The sequence below is a fragment of the Culex pipiens genome, chromosome 2 (assembly GCF_016801865.2).
Source record: "Culex pipiens pallens isolate TS chromosome 2, TS_CPP_V2, whole genome shotgun sequence".
In the NCBI taxonomy this organism is placed as follows: Eukaryota; Metazoa; Arthropoda; class Insecta; order Diptera; family Culicidae; genus Culex; species Culex pipiens.
The window spans coordinates 6,729,903-6,754,907 of record NC_068938.1 but is presented as its reverse complement, the minus strand read 5'-3'; the positions used below and the strand labels follow the sequence as shown (position 1 = coordinate 6,754,907).

Genomic DNA, 25,005 nt, shown 5'->3' with positions numbered 1-25,005 from the left:
TTTTCGAAAAAAATATGTTCATATTTTTGGAATCAAGAATATTATTTTTAAAGAGGCCAAACATTCAATATTAAGTCCCAAAAGTGCTATTTAACATTCGAAAATATCAATTTTGTATAAACTTTTTATCAATAAAAGATAAACTCCCAATTTTTTCGATTTTTTTTTTATATGTGGATATGGTTTCAAAAAGGCATCTTTTGCGCTAGAGTTTTGCATGGTACAAAATCTAATAATGGAGTGATTCTCCATTATTAGATTTTGTACCATGCAAAACTCTAGCGCAAAAGATGCCTTTTCAGTACCCATATCCACATATAAAAAAATCGCAACGCATTGTCAAATCAAACTTCAACATTAACTAAAAAATGCAAAATCTAATTTGCAATCGAAAATGAATTCAAACATTTTTTATAAGGTGACAATTTAAGTGATTTTTTTTCGAAAAATGCCAGTTTTTTTTGCAATTTAAAAACACTTTATAAGAGAGAATAAAAATTGTAAAAACAAATGAGAAAAAATACCTCAAAAACAAATACACTAGAAAACTCCATACTATCAACTTACGACCCACGCAAGTCTAAACGCAAAGTATCTACCAATCTATAACAGTATAGAACAACTATTAAGAACTAATTCGTAATTCCCTCCAAGTCACTAAAAACCCCTGCCGCCTTTTTCACCATCGATGACTACGAAACAAATTCTGTTCGAATCGAAAAGGAACCCCCCTAAAAAATGAAATCCCCCCACCCCAAGTTACCTAAAAAAAACCACGTACGCTTCCCCCCCCCACCCCCCCCATCAACAAATTTCCCCAAAAACCATCAACATGACTTACCAAAACCTATACAAAAATCCGACTATCTATTGGAACAGTTGTCCCAATCCCATTATCTCCCTCACCCTCCAATTATTACATCACCCCAACAAACCCACTTACAGTCCCACAAACACCAACGCCCCTAGTTAATCGGAAACTCATAAACAATAAAAATTTTACATCCGAATCAACTAATAGGTGAGACCAAAACTACCCAAAAGTCATACAACAACACCCCAACCAAGAACCAACCCGGAGCATACGTCCAAAAATCAGAGAAATCATGGCTAGAACCGAAAAAACTGGCAATACTAGAAACATAAATACTCTCACATAAAGAAAGAGAAAACAAAATAAGACAAAAGAAGAGTTGAAAATTACCCCCCCAAAAAAAAACCAGACCCCCCCCCCCCCCCCCTCAAGAAAACCCCCTTTTAACTCTCGCAGTAAAAGGGATGAATTCAAAAAGGTTGCATATTGCATTTGTCGCCGCGCTCGCGATATATATAAATATATCCCCCCTATATATAGACGTTGCCCCCCTTTCGAGTTCACGCATCCCCCCCGCTAAAAGGCATTACACTCGTTTATTTTTTTCCGAGAGTTGTTCAAAATCTGTGTATGGTAAATCTCTTAAGTAAATCTTTTTAAGCAAAGCAAATCTAAGGTAACTTTTCAAAAGGGTGTCACCTTGGTTATTTTATATTTTTCTTTCATTTTTTTTTTAAATTGATGTTTCCTTAAAAAAAATAGTTGTCTGGATGCTACAAAAATGTTTAGTTTCAGCAACAATTTATTCAATCTTAATGCTGAAAAAATAATTTAAAAAAAAATTCGTTAAATATTTTCATAAAATCAAAGCAAAGTAAAGGTCAAAATTAAGTGATTTTTAACCTTCAGTCGAATACATAATACTGACAATAATCATTTTTTTGAAGTCGTAAAAAGTTTCCATTACCTTGTAAAATATGTAAGAATTTTAAACGAGTCATTTTTTCCGTCTCACATCTGACAAAACGCATCTGGTCGACGATTTCAAGCTACACTTCAGGGGGAAATGAATCTCCAACGGCTGGATGGTTCAGGCCGAAAATATGGACCCCGTTTCGTATAAATCATTGACTGGTGGTGTGGTGAGGCTTCAAGTGAGCGTTCGAGCTGCCTATATCTGCCAACCCTCGACTGCAAACGACTTTCGATTTCTTTCCGTGATGACGAATTTTTTGGGGGGGAGCTTGGAGGTTGGATAAAAAATAAAACAAATTGCAATTAGTTGGTGATGTAATCGGATTTCTTGTCTTTTTCACGGTCTGCTAGGATTGGTCTGTCGATGTCGTCAAAAAGATTTTTATTTTGGGGGAAAATAGTTTTTGTAATCAAAAGAATGATTCAGAATTACGAAAATTTCGTCCAGCAAATTTGCCCTAAAAAGCACACGTGCCTGCGAAAAACACATTGAGGACGGTCCCGGCACCGTTGCTGAATAAATAAACATTCAAATGTCACGCCAAACAGGGAAAGCCACTTTAGTGTGTCACTTTTCCGTGCGACACTCCACTTCTCGTGTCGCGTTCCGCCCCAAAATGTCTTCGCCATCTTGAAGGGTCGCTTATAAACTATGAATAACGTGTCATTTCGTCGCAACTGTTGGCGTTCAATTGAATCCACGTGGAGGCAAATCGTAATTATGTGAGTGGAGCGCTTTTCTGGTTGGTTTCGGGAAGATTACTTTTTTGTTGCGAGAGTAATTTTTTAATCGTAGTTTTGAGTAGGGAAATTGGGGGAAAAGATTTTCATGGGGTTTCCCTTCTTTGGCAGACAGACACATTGCTTCCGGGAGAGGGAAAATGTCGAACAAGAGCAAAAAATTAGATTAATTTTCCGTTTCATTTTCTTAATTCTTTTGGAACAATTTTTGTCTAGGTTATGTATTGAATAAAAAAACATTTAACACATAATCTTCTTAAATTTTAATTTTTCGATTAACATCTGAATGGAAAAAAAATATCTAGAGCATTTAATCCGATTATTTTTAAAGGTTCAGTTTGGATTGTTAACGCTATGAAACATTGTAGAACAAAGTTAAGTTTAATCAACAAAAATTACGGTTCAACCATAAAAACACCATAAAAGCGCAGTTGCAATGATTTACCCCACTCAAATTTGTTCGTTACCTTGAACTTTACGTGGTTATCACCCCAGACAGATCTTTACTGCGTTACTTGAGGAAGGAGTCCCAGACCGGAACTGATCGTTTACACTCTTGCTGGAGACTATTCAAAATTCTACATAAATGAGACTGCTCTCAAAGCAGACTGCATGAATTATGATATTTTTTTTATGGTTGTTGGTAAATTTAAATTTTTGTCTAGTTTTAAGTGATGACTTGAAAATCTCCCAAGCCATTAAAAATTTTTGGGATGCATTTCAAACTGCCAACATTTTTGGCCTCACTTGACGATGGGTTTAGTAACCTGGCCCTTAAGTTTTCCGACCATCATAATTAATGTGAAACTGCATGAGCTTCAGTACATTGTGTTCAGGTTTGGAAGAGCCCAAATTTTGATGATACCAGCAGTGAGCATCGTAGCGGCTGGTTGCATTCCCAGATAGACGTGCAGTTTTGATCACAGACAAATGGACGAAATTTTATGATTACTTTATTAATTTATAAAATTGTTTATGCTATTGATGTTTTTTGTAACTAATTATTTTTTTTTGTATTACTCATCTCGATTGTTTTGAAGTTGATGTCAGTAAACGCTTCAGTTTTATCAAGGTATGATTGATTTGGGCTTCTTGAACACACTCTATTCGACAGAATTGAATTTCAGTTAATTCCCTGACAATAAATAAAGTTTTAAATTTGATTGTAAATGCTGTGGAATCATCTTAAGCAACCATGCGAACCCCTTATTTTTGGTACCCTCATAGATAAACGTGGGTGCGCATGGTTGCTCATGATGATTCCATAGTTTTATACCCAATTTTACAGTTTTAAATATTGGCAAGGAATTAACTAAAATTCAATTGTGTCGATTAGACCGTATTCAGGGAGCCCAAATCTATCATACCTTGATGAAACTGAAGCGTTTGCTGACATCAACTTAAAAAATGTCGAGTTGTATTATAATTATAAAAAAAATCGTCCAATTGTCTATGATCTTATCGCAAGCCGGTACATCGCACCGTATCGTTTCTCGCTTGACTGACTGACTAACTAAAACAGTACTTTACACTGGAGGAGCAGTCTCCGATCCATCACCGCGCAAATGATCGTCTGCCAAATAGCGAGAGCGAAGGTGGGCTTCGCTTTTCGGTGATGCAATTTTATTATTATTCCAGCAACTACTATCAACGTCGTGATGCGCACGAGAAACGCGCAATTTTGGGGCTGCTTTATTTTGAAACGGGAGTTTTTCAACCGTCAGGTCAAAAATCCACCCAAATGAGGATGATGCCCTTCCTCCTTAACGCCAGGTGGATGATACCTTTCACCTTAACTAGACAGCGTGTGGATTAGGGTGGTTCAGTATGAACATTAACGAACAAGACAAAAACAGTTCACAAAAATGTGAACAAATGTTCACGAAGCTACGAATCACGAAAAGTTTGTTTACGATATGAAAATTTACAAGAAAATAAAATGGAATACTTTGACGTTTCCAATTTCATGAACAATCGTTCATGAATCTATGAACCACGATGGAATCCATTCGATTAATACGAAAATTAATCATGAAGTTGAGCAGATTTGTCTTCAGTTCACAATTTCGTGAACGTTTGTTCATGATTTTGTGAACATTCATATCTTCAAAAAAGTGCACAACTCTGAGCCACCCTAATGAACACCTGGTGAGTTTGCGGTGAAAAATGCTAACGATGCGCGCAGATCCATCAACTCTCCTACCTCCCTCCGAAAAGTAAACTCTTTTGCGCCAGCAGCAGGTTCTAATTATGGGGTGTTTATGGACGTCAAAAATCCTGCAAATGGTTTTGAACCCTCGTGGGGGCAGGGGAAATGCACTAATTTAGCCGCATTGCAAACTGCTGCTGCTTCTCTGGGGGGAAATTGTTGATTTTGGAGGTTTGTTTGCCAACTTTGTAGTATGGCTGTGGCGTGTGATGGATTTGTTAGGAGTGAATGGTATTTTTATAATTACCAGTAAAGAGTTTGCTGTGGTGCAAAGTTGTGGGTTTTGTGTAAATATAGTTGTGTAAATTTGACTTTTATTAAAGTCACAGATAATACATTGTTTACGAAACTGATAATACCAAACTATAGAATTCACTTTAAAATAATTAATTTACCAAATGAAACTAATTTCCCTTTAATCTTGAAAATGGCAAACAATTCTACAAAGTCAATTTACTTGAGTGCGACGGGGGTATTCCACTAATTTGAATAATTCAACGCGAATTAATTTCATCCATCAGCGACGACCGCCCAACACCGGCGACAAAGCCGGAAACCTCTCCCCCATGTGACATGCCAAACCGTAACCTCCGTCGTCGTGCGGGCGTCATCGGAACTGCTAATCTTGTTACGCGTACCATGCACTTCCGTGGCGTTTGCAGCGAACAAATTACCCCCTTATTTTGAGTTCACAACCAATTTCAATGCCCTCCTCCTTCATTGCAGTTTAATTCAATTGTTGATCAAGTTTTGGTGGAGTTAAATGAAATTTGAACAACAATTCAATAATTTTTCTAACATGACATTTTAAAACTAAAAAAAAATGATAAAACAGAAACAAAACTACGACCTTTTAAAAACCTATTCTTTCAATCATTAAAAACTTTGCCAATGAATTGGAGTTCTACCTTTCCCCCTTTCCCCTCAAAAGTCGAGTCCAACTGGCGCGGCCAAATCACGTCGCGTGACCTTTAATTGTAGCAACAAATTAACCATCGTAATAACATAAAATTACCGGCACCAACAGCGGCAACAGCAGAGAGTGCCCTCTCACCTCTCCAAAGCTTTAGCTCACTGGTCGTGGTTTTGTTTGGTGAGTCGGGGGTTTAGTTTTGGAGTACAAAAAACAATCGTCATTGCGGTTTGCTTTATTTGATCGGGAAAAGCTTTGCAATTTGAAGAGAAATATTTGATTTTAGTTAATATCTAGCCATTTTTTTTAAATTCAGAATTACAAAAATGTAATGATAAGATGATATAATGCAGGATTACGTAATCACAAATTACAAAAAATCGCAAATCCGATCTCAGAAGAAGTGTAATACTGGATTTCAAAACCGAACACTAAAAAAATTGTGTTTTTTCCAAAGTTTGTATGTTGTTGCCTTCTTCAAATTTATGTGAATTTAGTTAAACATTCATCGATACCCAAGCATGGGTAACCAACAAGGGAAATGCGTAGTAATACTACCTTTCTCTGGTATCAATACCAAATTTTGATATGCCTGATCCCTTTAAAATTCTTCTAGAGGATTATGCAAAAGCAAAATTTGGTATTCCTGTGTTATTTACCCCTGCTCGGGTTGCTCACGTAAGAGTTACCAAATCTTCAAAAATGGTCTACAATCTACAGAAAAAAAATCTATTTAAATTATAAAACCGCTTGAGATTTGCTTTCGAAATATAGCCTAAATGCATTGTTTTAATTCTCTTAAATTGTCACGATTTTCTCCATTAAAACGAGTTCTAATCGTAGATGGGCCATCCCTAAACCACGTGGACACTTTTTTTTTAAATATCAAACCTCAACTTTATTCAAAACTTGTAACAATTTTCCGTACAACAAAAATCTTTTTTGCATAGAGTGTGGGAAATCGCCAGCCCCCTCTCTGAGGTTTTTGGACGGTCTTGAAAAATTAAAATACTTTGCATTGTTTTTCTTCTTTCGAAAATTTTCCACTAAAAGGAGATTTTTTTTTGATGATGATTTTGGCGTTTAAAGTTAAATTAGGATTTTAAAATATCGTCAAATTTATAGGCATTTATTATATTTTTTAAACAAATGTATAACATTTTAAAAAAGAAATTTGATTAAAATTTGTTGCAAATAGCAACAAAACTCGTTTTTTAGAAAGATCATTTCAATGATCTGGAAAATGAGCCATCCAAAATTCATACGGTTTTTTTTTTTTTAAATTTGAGCATTGTGAAAAAAGAAACTATTTTTTTCAAAACTCTTCAAAAAGTCGAGCGTAAAAAATTATAGACACGTAATCACAAATTAAAAATCTACGCCATTATTTTTTCTGGAATTCAGAATTACAAAAGATGTAATGCAAGATTATGTAATCACAAATTACTTGATGGCTGAAAAATTCTATAAAAATGGTTTTTTTGGAGAAATGGTAAAAAAAAATCTAAATCTAAATTTTACATGCTGATTTTATAACAATATAGCCTATGTCAGGTTAAAAATTACTTTTTTTCATTAAAAGAACACATTTTATTGTGTATATAAACATTGCACTCTTTCAAAAACAAAAGTAAAAGAAAATAAGTACACTGTCTTCCCGTTTTTAGCAACATGAAGTGATTTTTATGCTGACATATCAGTATTGTATTCTTAAGTAAGAAAAAATTTAAACTTGTGTGGAAACCATCCATAAACATCGTAAACCCCTCTAGAATTATGGGTAATGGTTTAAGGTCAATCCTTTGTTTCCCAGAGAAATTTTTTTTCGCCATAAATCATTATTTTATCTTTTTCGTTACATCATTATTGAATGGCCCCAAGTAGTTATTTTAGCAAAGCAAATTTTTTTTCACGGAAAATGGGTTATTCAAAATCCAAGTGCTTATTTAAAATTTTAGTTTTTAAAATTGTTCAAAAAGTTGAGCGTGAAAAATTGTAGAGCAGAAAAATTACAGTATAAAATTTTCTGGACAGGTAATCACAAATATAAAATCTATGCTATTAATTTTTTTTGTTAATCAGAATTACAAAAAAATTAATAACAATACTGATAAGAAGATGTAATGCAGGATTACGTAATCACAAATTACGTATTTTTCTAAAAAAAAAACAAACCTAATCAACCTTTATATCTGTAAGACATTTTATTTCACCAAAAATATTAATTTTCTCAAAATGTTACGTAATTATTGAATGGCCCCAATTAGTTTTTCTTTCAATTTAAATCCGTTGTGATATGAGTAAGAATTAACAAACAAATCATAGAAAAAGATTAAGGAGACATAACAAAAATGTTTGGGTGGTGCCACAATTCGGGAAGAAAATGTTGCCAAAAAAGGTTGTTGCCAAAATCGGAGATAGACTGACGAGTGTTGCCAAATACATATTTAAAAAAATCGCGACTTTTGTGAATTATATATTAAAGGCTAGAAAAAATTAATGCACTACTAGGTAGATCAATCCTTACGCTGCCGTTCACCTTTCTCCCGGGGACGACAACGTTGGACGAGTTAACCAGTCAAAGTTTTTTTCTCTCCTCGCATTTTTTAAACCCTGCTGGTACTTTGCTCACAGTTTTATTTCTAAATCACTTTTTTTTATTTCCCTCCCAAGTGTGTGCTACCTCCTTCTTGAGCGAACCGACTTCGCGCTTGTTTTATTGTTTGCCTGCAATAATGTGAAAACTTCACACCACATGAAGACATGCTTTTTTTTAACTCGTTTTTTTTATATTTTATTCTCTCGACGATTGGGCTGCGCTCGCAAAGTGCAAAGTAAACTGTGTGGTGTGGTGTGCGAGCAAACTTACCCAGCCAAAATAACAAATAATAAATTAGCGAGTGTAACATCTTGTTTGCATGTGCAGCAGCAGAAGAAGAAGTGCGGCTTCTGGCGGCAAAGCTCTTCAAAGCTGCTTCGGGAAGGGTGGATAGAGGGTGGTTAAATTGACTTGTTTATTAGGTGTTTAAGCAGTAAAGAAATGCCTAATGCAATGCAGTCTGTTCAATCCAGACAAATTGCAAACATGGGTTTAGTATTTGAATGAGAATGAAAAGATATTTTTACTTGTATATTCTTGTTTTTGAATTTCAGTTATGATTTGTTTTCTTTTGTACAGGTTTCAAAACTTTGGAAAATTTGACAATCAAATTTTAAACACTCACACTCACACTCACACTCACACTCACACTCACACTCACACTCACACTCACACTCACACTCACACTCACACTCACACTCACACTCACACTCACACTCACACTCACACTCACACTCACACTCACACTCACACTCACACTCACACTCACACTCACACTCACACTCACACTCACACTCACACTCACACTCACACTCACACTCACACTCACACTCACACTCACACTCACACTCACACTCACACTCACACTCACACTCACACTCACACTCACACTCACACTCACACTCACACTCACACTCACACTCACACTCACACTCACACTCACACTCACACTCACACTCACACTCACACTCACACTCACACTCACACTCACACTCACACTCACACTCACACTCACACTCATACTCACACTCACACCAAAATTGATCAAAATTCATGAAAATTGACGATTTCCACTCCACAATAATGCAACCACTTTCAATGTTGTGCTGATTGGAGCCCAACCAGCTGACGGAATGCATTTGATAAGATTATTACTGTGGGATTCCGCCGCGCTGAAAGTGAATCTCTCATTACAGCCAGCCGCCGGAAAATTAGAAGGAAAACAATCAAAACAAAAAGAAGGCAGAGAAAAGTGCGCAGATTAAAAAGTCGATGGTGCGATTACTCAATACAATTTGGGCTTCTCTTTGGAAAACGTGAACATCAAAATGGATAAAAAGATGGTGTGTTTACACACGTACAAAATGTATACGGCGTTCCCATAATTATAAACGCACCGAGAGCACCTCGGCGGTGACGCCTTTTTAACGGTCTTACGGTTGTGTAATTTTACGCCGGCAGCGTTTTTTTTCTTTTTGCGCAAGCGAAATCATCGAAAACATCGCACAGAGAGTGCGAGCGGAAAATTAAAAGTTGAACTCAACTTTTCGTTTCGATCGAAAGCCGGTGAGTAATTTGTATTGTAACAGTTAAATTATTGGTTATTGAATTTTGTTTTTCGTAAAAATGCAAATTATTGGTGGGGACTGCTTTTTTCCTCGGATCGATATGACTCGAAAAACGCGGGGCTAATGAAGATCAAATTAATGCAAATTGAATTGCAGGGTTGCAAGCTGTTTGATATTTGATAGACTCGCTGTGTTTTTGCGCTTGAAAAGGGTAAAAAAACGGAGGGAGACTTGGGTGGCGCAAGCGACGAACCTCAATATTTTACATTGCCCTAATTGGAACAGATTTCAAACACTTTTTTGCAGCTGTCTAAGTAGAGTAATCATCGTCGCATTGCCTGCTTGCTGGTAGTTTAAAAAAATGTTACAATTTCGAGTAAAGAGTCAGACCTGCTCATCAACCAAACGAGCCTGCCTCAACCACTCCATCATCATCAACATGTTGCACCTATAATTAAAATCATCGAAAACAACCAACCAAGAGTGTTCAGAGCTAACTCTTTCAAACAGCTTTGTGTTCAAGCCATTAAGGCAGCAGCATAAACGGACGTGGACAAATTGCTCCCGTTTTCTGCGCACCTGTCTCCCCCTCCCCCCTTTTCTACAAGGAATCGGACACAGAACAAAACTCACATCAACTTCTTTAAACAATGTGCAAAAATTGACAAGTTTTTTGGCGCCAGCAGACCCGGCCGCGGAACGTGGCGTGGCGTGCGCCGCCCAAAACTTGTTTCGCGGGTACTAAAAATCCTCGCGCGGTTTTTATGGGCTTTCTTGGTTTTATAGTGTTGTTGAAATTTGGTGGGGCGTGAAAGTTGAGGGCAATTCATTTCCAGAATGCAAAGCAGCACATCAAAACATGATGAATGATTCAGTGCGTAAGCGGAGTGGTTTGGTTGGGTAATAAAATATGGTTGGGGAATCTAACCTCATTCATGAATGTAACGGGTTTGACTGACGATCTTGCAGCAAATTGGTGATTTTGCAAAAAAAATAAAAATAAACTGTTGCCTGGATTTGTGAGAATTTTGTTCCAAAATAAAAACAAGTTCAATTTCATTTTCTATTTAAATTTTTTATTTGAGTTGTATTAACAACTTTCTTCAATCTCAATTTTTAATTAATTAATTAATATTAATCAATCACTATTTGCATTCTAGCTACAAATAAGTTAAAATAAACCTTCAAAGGGTCACTGTAATGTGAACTTTGCTGAAATGTTTGCCTATATTTCAGTATGTGAAAACTCAGAAACCATTTTTTTTTAAAATATTGTGTCGATCTTTGGGTGATATTCCGAATATTTAAAAGATCACCCAGTTTTGTAAAACACATTTGACTGTTTTGGGATTTCTTAATGAAAAAAAACTTGTTTTTTTCAAATAACAAATAAAATACTGAGAAAAATATCATAGTACAATAGTTCTCATTTCTAATAAGTCGTTTAGTTTTCTCTCACTGAAAGCCAAAACTAATCACCATGTATGTTAATTTTATGTTTTTGTTTTTGGAACATACATAATCTATTTAGAGAAAGATTTATCAGTCCTGAAAGGGTCGAATCAGCGGTGTCAAAAATTTTTGACTGACGGGTCGAATTAAAATTTTTACAAATTCCACATTTGTAGAGCAATATCATTATGTTAAGTCAAGTATTGCATACAAATTTTGCATGAATTATGCTTTAAATAAATCAGAAAAAACACTTTATTTTGAGAACTCCAGTCAAGCTATTGATACTATATTCCAAATTTAAGTCCCTCGACTCTGATTGAAATGCAAAGGCAAGCATTTTTTTGGTTTTTTTAAATCAATTTTTTTCAAAAATTAATATTGTGTTGTATTTTTTTTTAATAAACGTCAAATTTGATTTCTACGCACCTATTTCAGTCAAATTAGAACGGTTGATTGCCTAAAAAATTACTTAATGCATTTTATCAATATTTCATTACCAATTTTTCAAAGCATTTCAAAGTTCTAAATCACTTTCCGAAGCCTTCAGATAATCGAGTCTGGACTGTATTTTGTGAAATTTTCTGCTCTTTCCAATATCAAATATTTAAATATTTTATATTCAAGAATAACTTAAAACACATTTTTTGTACATTTTCAAATGCTAAGCTAGAATTTAAAATATTGAAATCAAGCAAAAATATTTTAATCGGCCAATGTCCAATTGTTAACAAAGAGTATATCCTGCTCACGTTTTCTCAGCATCTAGTTAATACATCAGTTCCATATGAAAGTTAAAGAAAAAAAAAAGTTCTTCGATTTGGCTCAAAATTGGACAAATCGACGAAAATTGCAATTTTTTGGACCTCCCTAATACGGCGTAGGTCACCCTAATGGCCAAACAAAAAAATACGGGTCTCATTATTTCGGTTAGTCCAATTTTGAGCCAAATCGAGGTACTTTTTTTCTTTAACTTTCATATGGAACTGCCGAATATATTTCAAAAAATTGCAAATATGGGGATGCTTTTTAAAAATTGAAAAAAACTATAACTTTTTTCAGAAAAGTTGTCTGAAATTGTGCATCTTATCAAAATTTCACTAAAATACATTTTGATTGCAAATTTGATTAAAAATTTAGGTCATCAATGTTTTTAACGTATTAAAGTTTTTTTTTGGAAAAATTCCTTTTCCCCTTTGATACTGACTCAAAAAATTTGGGGTGCAAACAAAATACTTTCCCAAAAATCTTAAACAAAATTAAAAATAAGAAATAAGATTGACAACTGTTAAAAAAAACTGACAACAATTTAACAACTTTGTCGAAGACACCAAATCTATCAAAAATCCCTTCAAAGGATACTGATTTTTAGATTTTCACATTCCATTTTTGTATGGACAGCTGCCAGATTTGTATATAAAATGGTATGAACTCACTGATGATGCATATTGAAGGCACCCAACAAGTTTCAGCCAGATAAAAAAATGCCAAAAATCGGATGGCCGAAATCTTAAACATTAATTTTTAAAAAGGATTTCTATGGAATAATTGAGGTTTTACCTATTTTTCGAGATTTTTTCGATTACTTCACTTTTCCGGGTTTTTAAACAATAAAATAAATTTTATCTTTTTTTTATTGATTGGCTTTATATTTAATTAAGCACAATGCATAACAAAAAAAATCCTGGTTTAAAACAAGAAGTAATCGCGATGTTAAATATGACATTATTGTGATAAATTTGAAAAACGCAAAAATAAAGCAAAAATAATATTTTCTGTTGAATTTTTGATTTAAAATTTTTAAATGGTTTTGAATTTTAACAAGTTTTAGTTTGAGGACTTGAAGACTATCTGAAAACAAAAACATTTTAGATTGGTTCTAGATAATTTCACGAATCTATAAATTTTTCAATTTTTACAATTTTTCAAAATTTTATCTGTATAATTTTCAAATGCTTAATACTTAAAAATAACAAAAACCAATGCAAAACGCAAATTTCAAATTACATTCAAATTAGGTCACATTTGAATAGTGTAAAATTTCTCATTCTATTGTGATGTTGGTTATAGCCATTCATAATTATAATGTAATTTATAAGCTAGAATAATTAAACAATAGAAATTTCGGTTGAAAGATTCCAGCACTCAATGCAACCATCAAAGACAAAGGAAATTTAATGCAACCGAATGCACTCTGAATTTGATTGATTTTCCTTCCTTTTCATTGTGTCATCTGCAATGAAATTGCTTATTGCATCAACAAAAATTGAATTCTCCAAAACAAACCCCTCTCCCGATAACCACTTTTTATCTTTCCACATCCGCCCATTAATAAATGACATTTTCCTTCTACTTTCTCCCTTTTTTGTTCCTCCAACTCACTCCCTCGCGAAAATGCTCATCGATTTTCCCGGGCACTTTTCCACCTTTTTTCACGTTCTTGATTCTGATGCTCGTTTCCGCCCCTCTCCGAGGGTGGTGGACTCCGTTTGGGAAATTAAGAGATAAGTAATTAATCTTAATATCCGCCACGGTTCATTTCGCTTCCATAAACACTCGATCAGCCAACCGAGGCCATCCGCCGAGTCAGAATTGGGAGCAACATTGTAAGCCAGGAATCAGCAGAGTTATCTTAATCAACAGTTTTTTTTTGGTAAATTTTTTGCTCGTCTGACAAACATTGAAGTTTTATTTTTTTGTGATGAACTGCCTCGACTGATGGTAAATATAACTTTTTTCAGCGAGCGAAAATCGACGTTTTTGGCGAATTTCCTGTCTGATATGTTTTTTTTCGTAAATATACACAACGAGAGTAGCATTCGAAAAGGGCTAAACGTAAAATGAACTGCATTCAATATTCATTGAAAATTAAGCAACCTTTTTCCAGAAGCTTGTCCCCCCCTCAAAAATGACATGTGAGAGTGGGGATTGTGGAAAATCGCTCGCTCTGCTGCATACTCAGTGGTGGTGGGATGATGATCGATGAGCCTGATGTGCTCTGCGCTCATTCGCGATGCTCCTCGTTCGCGGGTGAATGTGTCAGCTCAGCTCGGGAGGAGATTTAAGCCAACCAACGAGCCCGCGGATTAGCTAATGATTGATGTGACCGGGATGCGCAAAAGTGAAATTCGTTGATGAACGCGGCGGATGTGAATGAATTTCAATTTTCTGATGTGCTGTGGAACAATGAACTGTAAAGGGTTGAGCGAGGGCTGGTGATTATTGGATTTGGAATTTTAGGTGATTAGTTGGGATGAAGATTAAAAATTCATGTTAAAGCAGAAATTTGGATGTCGAGGCAGCTTCAAGCTTACTGGGTAATGTAGGTCACATTTGAAATTGGTTTGAATTTCAAACTCTGAGAAACAAAAATTCAATTCCATCAACTGCAAGCTTAACCGCAGTTAACCTCCTTCAACCAGTGCTCCCACCTCCATTACCAAGTTCAATTTCCCAACATTGCCGAGTTCAGCTGCCTGCCACCTGTGAAATTGCTGCTCCGCAAGTGTTGTGGGAAACTGTCCTGACACGTTTTTTCCCCCGAAGGCTGCGCTGCTTATCCTGATCGAGTTCGTCGTCACCACACACACTCACACAAGGTCGCCTCGCTTTTAATTCGTAATTTATATTCAATCTACAATTCAATCTAATCGTCACAATGGTTGCGTCTTTTTTCCCTCATTTTTTTTCGTCTGGTTTGTGTGCGAAAAACCCGCGAAGTTGAGCGAAAGACCTAATTGCAATTTTCCTCCAAACTCGATTTTCATGCATTTCCATTCCACTTCTTTAGCTATTTGTTTGTACACACCTCCTTCTCTCTGTTTTTCTCGACTCTCATTGCAGAAAGAAACCCTATCGGATGTACAGCTACACTTGGCTGCCTTACGCGGAGACGAAATGTTGCTAAAACGAGTGCTGGACAGCGGCAAGGTGCACGTCGACTGCCGGGATGAGGTGAGTGGCGATTGTTTTTGTTATCGCTATTTGATATTTAAATACAGCAACGCCATTTCAATGCGGATCGGGCTGAACATTTTGAGTATTTAAAAAAAATCCTTCGAAATGTATGAAAAAATCCTGATCATGTTTAATAAAAACCAAAAACAATATTATTTCTTTCGAAATGTATGAAAAATCCTGATCATTTGATACCAACATTGTAAAGAACTGAAATATTAAGTATTTCTTCAAAAACACGTAGTTTTGTGAAAATTTCAAGTATTATCAAAAAAAAAAAAAACTTGCTACTTCCGAAAAGCATGAAAAAATCCCGAATAATTAAAACCCTTATTTACAAGAAAAAAACGGAAATTTTGAATAATTTCACGAAAGTACGTATTTTTGTGAAAATTTTGAGTATTGTTACTTTCGAAATGTATGAAAAAATCCTGATCATTTGACCCATATTGTAATAAACTGATATTTTTTATATTTTTTTCGAAAAATACATAGTTTTGAGAAATTTACATTCAAAAATGGCATTGGTTTATTCGGTTAACAATTTTTGCTGATTTTTCAATTACATTTTTGACACTTATAAAGAAAATTACTCAAAAATACTATTTTTAATTTTCTTTAAGATTTGTTCTAGGGGACAAAAAATGCCACCTGAAAAACTATTGAAAACACTGATTTCATGATTTTATGATTTTATGATTTTATGATTTTATGATTTTATGATTTTATGATTTTATGATTTTATGATTTTATGATTTTATGATTTTATGATTTTATGATTTTATGATTTTATGATTTTATGATTTTATGATTTTATGATTTTATGATTTTATGATTTTATGATTTAATGATTTTATGATTTTATGATTTTATGATTTTATGATTTTATAATTTTATGATTTTATGATTTTATGATTTAATGATTTTATGATTTTATGATTTTATGATTTTATAATTTTATGATTTTATGATTTTATGATTTTATGATTTTATGATTTTATGATTTTATGATTTTATGATTTTATGATTTTATGATTTTATGATTTTATGATTTTATGATTTTATGATTTTATGATTTTATGATTTTATGATTTTATGATTTTATGATTTTATGATTTTATGATTTTATGATTTTATGATTTTATGATTTTATGATTTTATGATTTTATGATTTTATGATTTTATGATTTTATGATTTTATGATTTTATGATTTTATGATTTTATGATTTTATGATTTTATGATTTTATGATTTTATGATTTTATGATTTTATGATTTTATGATTTTATGATTTTATGATTTTATGATTTTATGATTTTATGATTTTATGATTTTATGATTTTATGATTTTATGATTTTATGATTTTATGATTTTATGATTTTATGATTTTATGATTTTATGATTTTATGATTTTATGATTTTATGATTTTATGATTTTATGATTTTATGATTTTATGATTTTATGATTTTATGATTTTATGATTTTATGATTTTATAATTTTATGATTTTATGATTTTATGATTTTATGATTTTATGATAAAATCATCTCGCTACGGGCCTCAGTATGTACACATAACATTTGACATTGTTACCAGATCTGCAATAAAATATTTCGCAGTCGTCTTCAATAAATGGTCTGAATCATTTTTTTTAAATATTTGGGATTTGATGAAGGATGATTGAATGTAAAAACCCTAAATTTATTGAGAAATTTCAAACTGCCTCCAAATATCTACAATTGAAATTCCAGAATTTTCTCCCAGTTTTCACCGCGCTACACCTGCCACATTTGCCTGACTGACTAGCCTTTGGGTGGGGATAGGGCAAAGGGGGTGGTACGGCCCCCACGTGGGTGATTATCAATCAATTTCCCTAATGCAAAGCGTGGTAGGAGAAACGCCCCGTTTGTTCTCTGTACTGCACATGGAAATCGCGCGAATGTCACACAAGTGTGAAATGTTTCATTTTAGAAATTGACGTTAAAACCGCGACCACCACCGCGGGCTTGGTGGCTGTTTAAATTGTTGCTACCCCGTGAGTTGTGTGTGTGTGGCCTTCGAGCCGGTATATATTTATAATCATTAGTGGAATTACGACGACGTGGGATGTGACCCTTCAATTTGGTTGCAAATGGAATTGGATGAATGGTTGAAGGGCGTTGGTTCTAGAAGGGGGGAGGGGAGGTTGGATGGAATGTGGTTTTGCGAAATTCTAATTTCGGTCGAGGTTTTGTTTTAGTCAGTCCATGTTTTGCACGCTGTCACACCAACAAGCGCACACGATTGTGAAATGTGAAATTTATGATGAAACGTTTTTGCGTCAAAATTCATAGATTGGTTGGTTACACACATTTAACATTTTTGGGGTTGTTGGGAATTTTGAGCTGTTGTGAGTGAGTGTGTGACCGTGAAGCTGTATCCATATTTGATTGAGAGTGGGTGGGGGTGAACACACGTCAGGATAAATACATTCTTTCTAGAAAAAAAAATCTGACAGACTGATGGTGGTACATAGACTAATCTGTGTGGGTGATGGGTTTTGATATTTAGATATGGTTGATTGTCTCTGTTTTTGACTGGATTAGTGAATAGAAAACGTTGTCATGATTGATTTTCTCGTTGTAAAGTTTGTGATGAAAAGTCATTAACAAGTTTAATGTGATTGATTGATGGGCTGATTGAAAACTTATTCATGTATAAAATGCCGTTTTGATAATTATTATTTCTAAACTACCCTAATGAATATTTGAATAAATAAAAATGTTTTTTTTGGAAAAAATCGGAAATTTTGTTATGAAAATCTAAAATAAATGTTTGGAAAAACCAAAAATATTGCTATTAAAATATTTTTTTTTTATTAAAATCTTGCCCAACATTTGAATTGATAATATTTAAAATAATAATAATAATATTTTTATCTTCAATGCTGTATCTTAGCAACTAGCAGTCTGATCAACAATGTCAAAAAAAGAAAATTGCAGGCAATTTTCAGAATTCAGATTTTTTGTAATTTAAAGTATTTAGAAGTGCAAAAGCTGATCATTTTTCGAAAAATAATACCTGAATATCCCTTTAACTTGAAAACGGAGCACTTAAACAAAAAAAATGAAAAAGTCACTATTGATTGCCAAATTTGTCCGAATCCATTTATGGATTTAGCATCTAAAATTATTTTGTAATTTTGATCATTTTAGATTATTTTCCATAAATTTTTCTTTTATCAATAATTTATAGCTCTGGTATCAAATTTTGCGCAACCCTAAACTCTATCGCAAAAAATGCTTTTTTCTCGAACACTAAAAAAACAATACTTTTTTGGGTAATTCAACTTTTGGTGACAAAAAATAAATCAAAGATTGACCCATAACTAGGCGAAATTCTTAATTTGAGCTTTTTCTGTAATAATTAGATAGCTTTTGCGCCTTCCACGGGTAAAAAACTGAAACAGTTGCTTTAGATACATTTTGACGATTTTTCCACACAAACTCCAAGGGCTTAGAGGGAGGAGTTCCCGTGGTCAGAATGAGCTCAAATTTGAAATTTAGCCTAGTTATGGGTCAATGTTTGATTTCAGGGGGTAGCCTCGAGTAAGCCCGGATTAGAACCACCCTAATGAATATAAAAATAATAAAAATGTTTTTTTTTTGGAAAGAACATCGAAAATATTGTTATACAAAACGAATAAAAAATTGTCATACAAATCGAAATTGAAAAAAAATCGAAAATATTATTATTCAAATAATTTCGTTATTTGAAAATGTGACCCAACATTTGAAAATGTTCAAAATATTTTTTTTGTTCTTTTATAAAGTTACACTTTGTTCTAAAATCAAATTTTTTTCAAAATAAAGTGCAGAATATTTCACATACACAGCAGTTTTGAACATTGAATTAACACCTGGATTTGGACCACCCTAATGAATATTTAAAAAAATAAAAATGTTTTTGTTTTGAAAAAAATTAAAACATTGTTTTAAAAAAATCGAAAATAAATATTTGGAAAAATCGAAAATATTGTTATTAATATAATTTCGTTATTTAAAAATTTGACCCAACATTTGAAATTGTCCAAAATAAGTTTTTAGGCCCTTTTATAAAGTTACACTTCGTTCAAAAATTTAGATCCTTTAAAAATAAAACAAAAACTTTTAGAAATATTTGTACCAGCCTAGGTAGCAGTTTTTAACACTGAACATTGAACTAATAATAGTTTCCAAGCTATCGCGAATTAAAAATAAGGGTTTATTAGCTGAAACTGGAAAACAAATTTTTCATCAATTTTAAACTTTAAGAGGCTTAGCAACTAGCAGTCCGATCAACAATGTCAAAAAAAGAAAATTGCAGGCAATTTTGAGAATTTCGAAAATATTTTTTGGAAATTAAAAGTAGTTTTAAAGTGCAAAAGCTGATCATTTTTCGAAAATAATACCTGAATTTTCCCTTTAACTTGAATAATGTGTAAAGTCACTTTCGATTGCCAAATTTTGCATCTAAAATTATTTTGTAATTTTTCATATTTGATTATTTTCCAAAAATCATTTTTACTATCAAAAATTCATAGCTCCGTTATCAGATTTTGCGCCACCCAGAGCTCTAGCACAAAAATGCCTTTTTCTCGAAAACTAAAAAAAACCCTTTATTTGTATTTCAACTTTTTAAGACAAAAATTAAAATGAAAAATCTGGAACATTATTTCCGTGTACCTATTTTTTCGGAAAAGTTCTAATCATAACCTACAACTTTGCCGACGACACCAAATCGATCAGAAAATCTCTTCTCAAGCTACAGATTTTCCATCAGTCATGTCCATTTTACGGGACAACAACATGTCTATTTTGTATGACAACCGCTTAAAACTGTATGGATGCTTTTGCATAATTAAATAGCTAATTTTGACGAATGGAATACATGGTAAAAATTTCATTCAAATAAAAAAAATACAGATTTAAAAATCTTGAGTAAATTTGAGAAATTGTAGAGAAAAAACTTAATCTTAAAACTTTCAGGCTATCGTGATAAAAAAAAATACAAATTAAAATAACGTTTTGTACCGAATATTTAAAACAATATTTTTCTATTTTTTTTCCTTCGAATGTTAAATTTTTCAATGGCCTTATTACGTTTATTTAGTAAGGTTTTGAACATAGTTAAGTAAACATTATATTTATTCTAGCTATCCACATCAACAAATTATTATTCATCTGAATCAGCTATCATTCCACCAAACAATTCGAAACCATTTCCGCGTGGTCTCAAAAGTTTCCGCTTTATGCTACCCAACTCGGTCCTCCGCTCACCGGTATAATGTTCCAAAACACTATAGTCTAATTGAGAGGTAGATTTAATTCAGTACCCAAAACAACAAACTTCATCTCGCATCACACTGGTGTATCACCATACAAATGTTTGCTTGGCATGCCAAAACTCGCTACCAGGCGCTGTAGTTATTTTGATAATTAATTCAATTTTCAAAAATATTCCCTCGCCAACATTGCAACCATAATTAGCGCGCTTTTCCGGTGCTGCGCTAAAATCAAACGCGGGAGGGAAATTCCCCCGATGTATGCAACAGTTGCAACAGAAAAAGAGAGTTCTCGCGCCACTGGAAATCGAACAAGAAAAATGTATAAAAGAGAGTCGATTGGCTTTGCAAGTGCACGTTGGAAGGACAAAGTTTGAAGGAAAATGAGAGGGCTTTCTGGGTTTGAAATACTTGCGTGCACTTTAAATTGATTTGTGTGGAAAAATGTAGTCAGCAGCAGTCTAATGAGAAGGTATTTCAAAAGTTGAAATTAGTTAACTATTTGTGCATGTTGTTATGTTATGCAACCAATCTGATGTTTCAACGGGGTGGTTCTACAAAGAAAAGTGACAATAAGTATTAAGAATCAGCATTTTTTGAAGTTATACGACGTTTTGAAAAGTTGATCTTGAATTTTGACAGTTGACAGATTGACAGAATTGTACTTACCATAATAATTTTGCTGTAACTTCAACGATCAATCGTTCCTCAGGGGGTACCTCAATGTTGAAGTCCGTGTTAGGGAACTGGTCTAACCCTTTCAAGCAAACGACGCCCAACAGTGAAATTAAACTGAAACTGTGGTTTCGGGTGCAACATATATATTTCTGTAACACTGCCGGTCGGGAAAAAGTTGGCTCCCGTGCAGCAACAACTGGGAAAAGCAATTTGTTTTTGCCAATTTAACTCTTTGCGGTTTTGCACGGCCCCTCCCCCCACAAGCGTGCTCCCCCTATTTTGTGGCAATGTCCACCCAGGCCAAAATGTGGTCGCACCCCCCCTCAGGGTGGGATGCTGTGTAGAAGGAAATATTAATAGTTTTTCGGATTTGTAATTTAAATGAACAAAAATTCATACTCGGTTGGAGGCAACTTTTCCACTTTGGGACTCTAGGGGAGTGTGGGGCGGTTCGTGTCTTGGGTCACATCCTGTGGAGAATCGACGGGGGGTTGGGCAGTTTGGATTGACAGTTGATGGACATGCTAATAATGCAGGATTTGTCCGGTATGTGTGTGTTTGATATTAGCAAGTCGGTTTGTGCATGCTGCGTCGATTGAACGGTCAACTGATTTTGCATTCGAGACCACTATTTGCACTATTATTATGTGCTGGTCCTTTGGAGACAGGACTTTGCTTTTCCCCGGAAAATGTCCTGCCGATTGCCGTGAGAAGTCGGTCGCCGTTCGCCGTCCGATTGCGAATGGTGTATTTATCGAAGCATTTATTATTAATTTACTTGAAAATCGAGTTCCCATTGTTTAGTCTGTTTGTCCCTGCTCAATGGACTGTGCGGTCGTTCTGTCCACTGACGATGATGATTGTGATGACTGTGCCGGCTATCGATGACGACCTCTGCTGCTGCAGGTTGGCTTTTGATATGGAAACTCAGGTGTGCTGGTCAGCAAAGTGCATTATTTTCGATCTATTGCCGACTTTGAAAAGGGGGTGGTTTTTGTATTCACCAGGTCTCGGTTTCGGTTGGGACTGTTTATACGTGTGTGTGTTTGTACGAAACAGATACCGGTCCGGATGGTCAATCTGGTTAACCAACTGGAGACTCAACTATTTCCCCTATACAATGTGTCCCTTCAACTGCACTAGCCAGAGAGTATAGTGTTTAGCCTATAACCAGACAGAGAGTGGTGCTGGAAAGTGCTTTCTTTGTCCCCAAACCCCCTCCCCCCTACAGTTACATTTCGAAATGATGTGGGTTTTTGATGGGAAAATTCTGTATTCTCAGAGCTGTGCCCTGTCGGTCTGATGGTGGTGGTGCTGGTAACGACATTTCAATTTCATTGTGGATTCACTTTGTTTGGTAGTCTCCCCAACCCCATAGTTTCCTCCCTCCGTCCCGCCACAAATTTTCTAAAACATGCTGCTAAACAATATCATTTGAAATCGAATTTTCTTACGGAGCTGCATAAAAGGTTACTAGGCTAATGTGTGTGTGAAAGGACATTCTCAAACAGCATGTTTGGGCCTAAGGGAAGAAAGTGTTTGCATTGGACTCCCCGAGGATGTTTGTTTGACAATGGGGAGGATTCTTTTCTTTTCTGAAGTGTTTCTGCACGATTAATTAAGTTGTTATTTACATGTATCGGACTGTGAATAATAAATTTGAAATTATTGAACCGTGGAAAAGACAAAAATTAAATTCAAGGCTCAAAGCGTCTTTAAATTCAAAATACTTTTTCTGGATGATGTAGGCGCTCTTCTTAATTCGATTTACTATAGTCTTTCGCATTTGAATAATTTTAATGTACAGCGGTAGAAACACACTCAAAACCCATTTCAGATCACTTTTTTTATTTTAATGCCAAAAAAATTACAAGTCAACTTTCACGCTCTGGATGAACTAGAGTCCCCTTGCTTTCCAAGCTGTCAATTAGGACCTTTTATGTCTAGAAAAGCCGTGAAGTTATTTTTTTAAATAGATTTTGAAATCAATTTTAAATCCTTTGTGGTTTACCAAACAAATTGTGAACAATGATATCAGCAATTTATGCTCAATTTAGGGGTCCAATTGTTATTAAGTTATTGAAGACTTCCAGTTTATTTTGATGCTGGTTTGGAGGATTTTTTTGTACCCTGACATTAATTGATTCGTGTTTTGTTTGAAGCAGGCCAGCCCAATGTCCGGCCCCTGAAGCCATTTCATCCGGCCCGCGACGGCTTTTCAAAATAGTTCTATGGCCAGTACTTAAGGCTGTTCATGAAACGTTCAATAAATAAATTGAGTGTCTGATTTTTTTTTTTTTTAAAAAAAAGCTTTAGATCATTTTTTACATATTGTTCTAATATTACAAACAAATTTTATTAGGAACATTAATTTGTTTTGCCATCCTCACCTTACTGAGGAAAGGCTATAAAATCACTCGAAAACTAAACTTTTTAACTTGACGTCCTAGACCCACCTTCACGTATACATATCGACTCAGAATTAAATTCTTAGCAAACCGGACTGGCTGAACGGATTTTGACAATTGTGTCCTCGTTCGATCCGTCTCGGCGCCTCTACGTGATGTTTTGTTAAGTACTTCAAAAGTTATGCTAACAAAACGATTTTGGCAAAAGTTCGCAAAATTGAAAAAGGGTGATTTTTTTTTCAAATTAATGGGTAAGCAAAGAATAATGTATTTTTTTGAGAACAACTTTTCAGTGACAAAGTTATTTTTTTGAAAAACATCTTTAAACCGCTTATTAATAAGACTAAAAATAATTATCGCTGCAAATAATTTAAAAATATGAAAAAATGTATAAAAAGTGAGTCAAATAATCAGGAAGCATTTTTTAAATATAAATTTTGAAAGTTTTAAGAAAATTGAAAAATAACAAATTTAACGCTATTCATTATATATTCAAAACAATTCCTAAATTTTGTTTGTGCTTAAACTCATTTTTAAATATTTTGTAATATATTTTAAAAAAGGTGCAAAACAACGCAAAATGTGTTATTATAGAAGATTTGAATCCAAAGTTCGTTGCAATTAATTTTATCATGCCTCATTGATTTTTTTTAACGTTGTGTTCTGTTCAGGAGATTAAACATAAAAAAGCTTGCAACGACCAATCAGATTGAAATGTTATTTTTAATATCACGGTATCAAGGTATTATTAGCAATCCACAAAAACAATTACAATACAATTTTAAAATAAACAAAATAAAAATAAATCAATTATGCTTATTTTTGAAAGTTGGCATTGTTTCTCCAAATTAAAATATTGAAATATGAATCTTATAGGTTAAACTAGTTTATATATTTGCTTATGAAACACATAATAATCATTTTATGAAAAATGTTGTATTTATAAACTTTTATCAAACATTAGTTCCGGCCCGCCACCATGTTTGTCGTATCAGAAATAGTTGATGTTGCACTGACACTTTTTCGGGCATTTCAGGCATGATTGCTTAGGTGAGTCCGTAAGAACTTTCTAAGTTAATTATTGCAATTGTTTTGTAATTTTTATTTTTGATAATATTTTCATGTCATAAAATTTCTCAATAGTTTCATATTGTTCTGTCTAGGTGCCTAATTAGTATGGGAAAACTTAAAATGATGGAAATTTTAATTTTGATCCTGATATGTGAAGCTTTAAAAATCGGAATTACTCTTACTTGTAGCATAAATTACATCTTCGGCAAAGTTGTAGGTATGGATAAGGACTGAAAAAAATGATACACGGAAATTGTTTTTTTGTGATTTTCATTTTCACTTTTTGTTACTAAAACTTGATTAAAAAAAACTATTTT

The 25,005-nt window shown here is 34.0% G+C and overlaps 1 protein-coding gene across 3 annotated transcripts in view; it reads left to right on the top strand.

The window, feature by feature from the left end:
• Nucleotides 1-25,005, top strand: part of LOC120417912 (ankyrin repeat domain-containing protein 29) — a 364,199-nt gene that overhangs the window by 16,185 nt on the left and 323,009 nt on the right. For all 3 annotated transcript variants that reach the window (XR_008211973.1, XM_052707274.1, XM_052707275.1), the window contains exon 3: nt 15,115-15,225. Coding sequence is in view for 2 of the 3 variants with exons in the window: in XM_052707274.1 (XP_052563234.1) it covers nt 15,115-15,225 (111 nt within the window). In the remaining variant the exon portion in view is untranslated. The remainder of the gene's footprint in view (nt 1-15,114; nt 15,226-25,005) is intronic.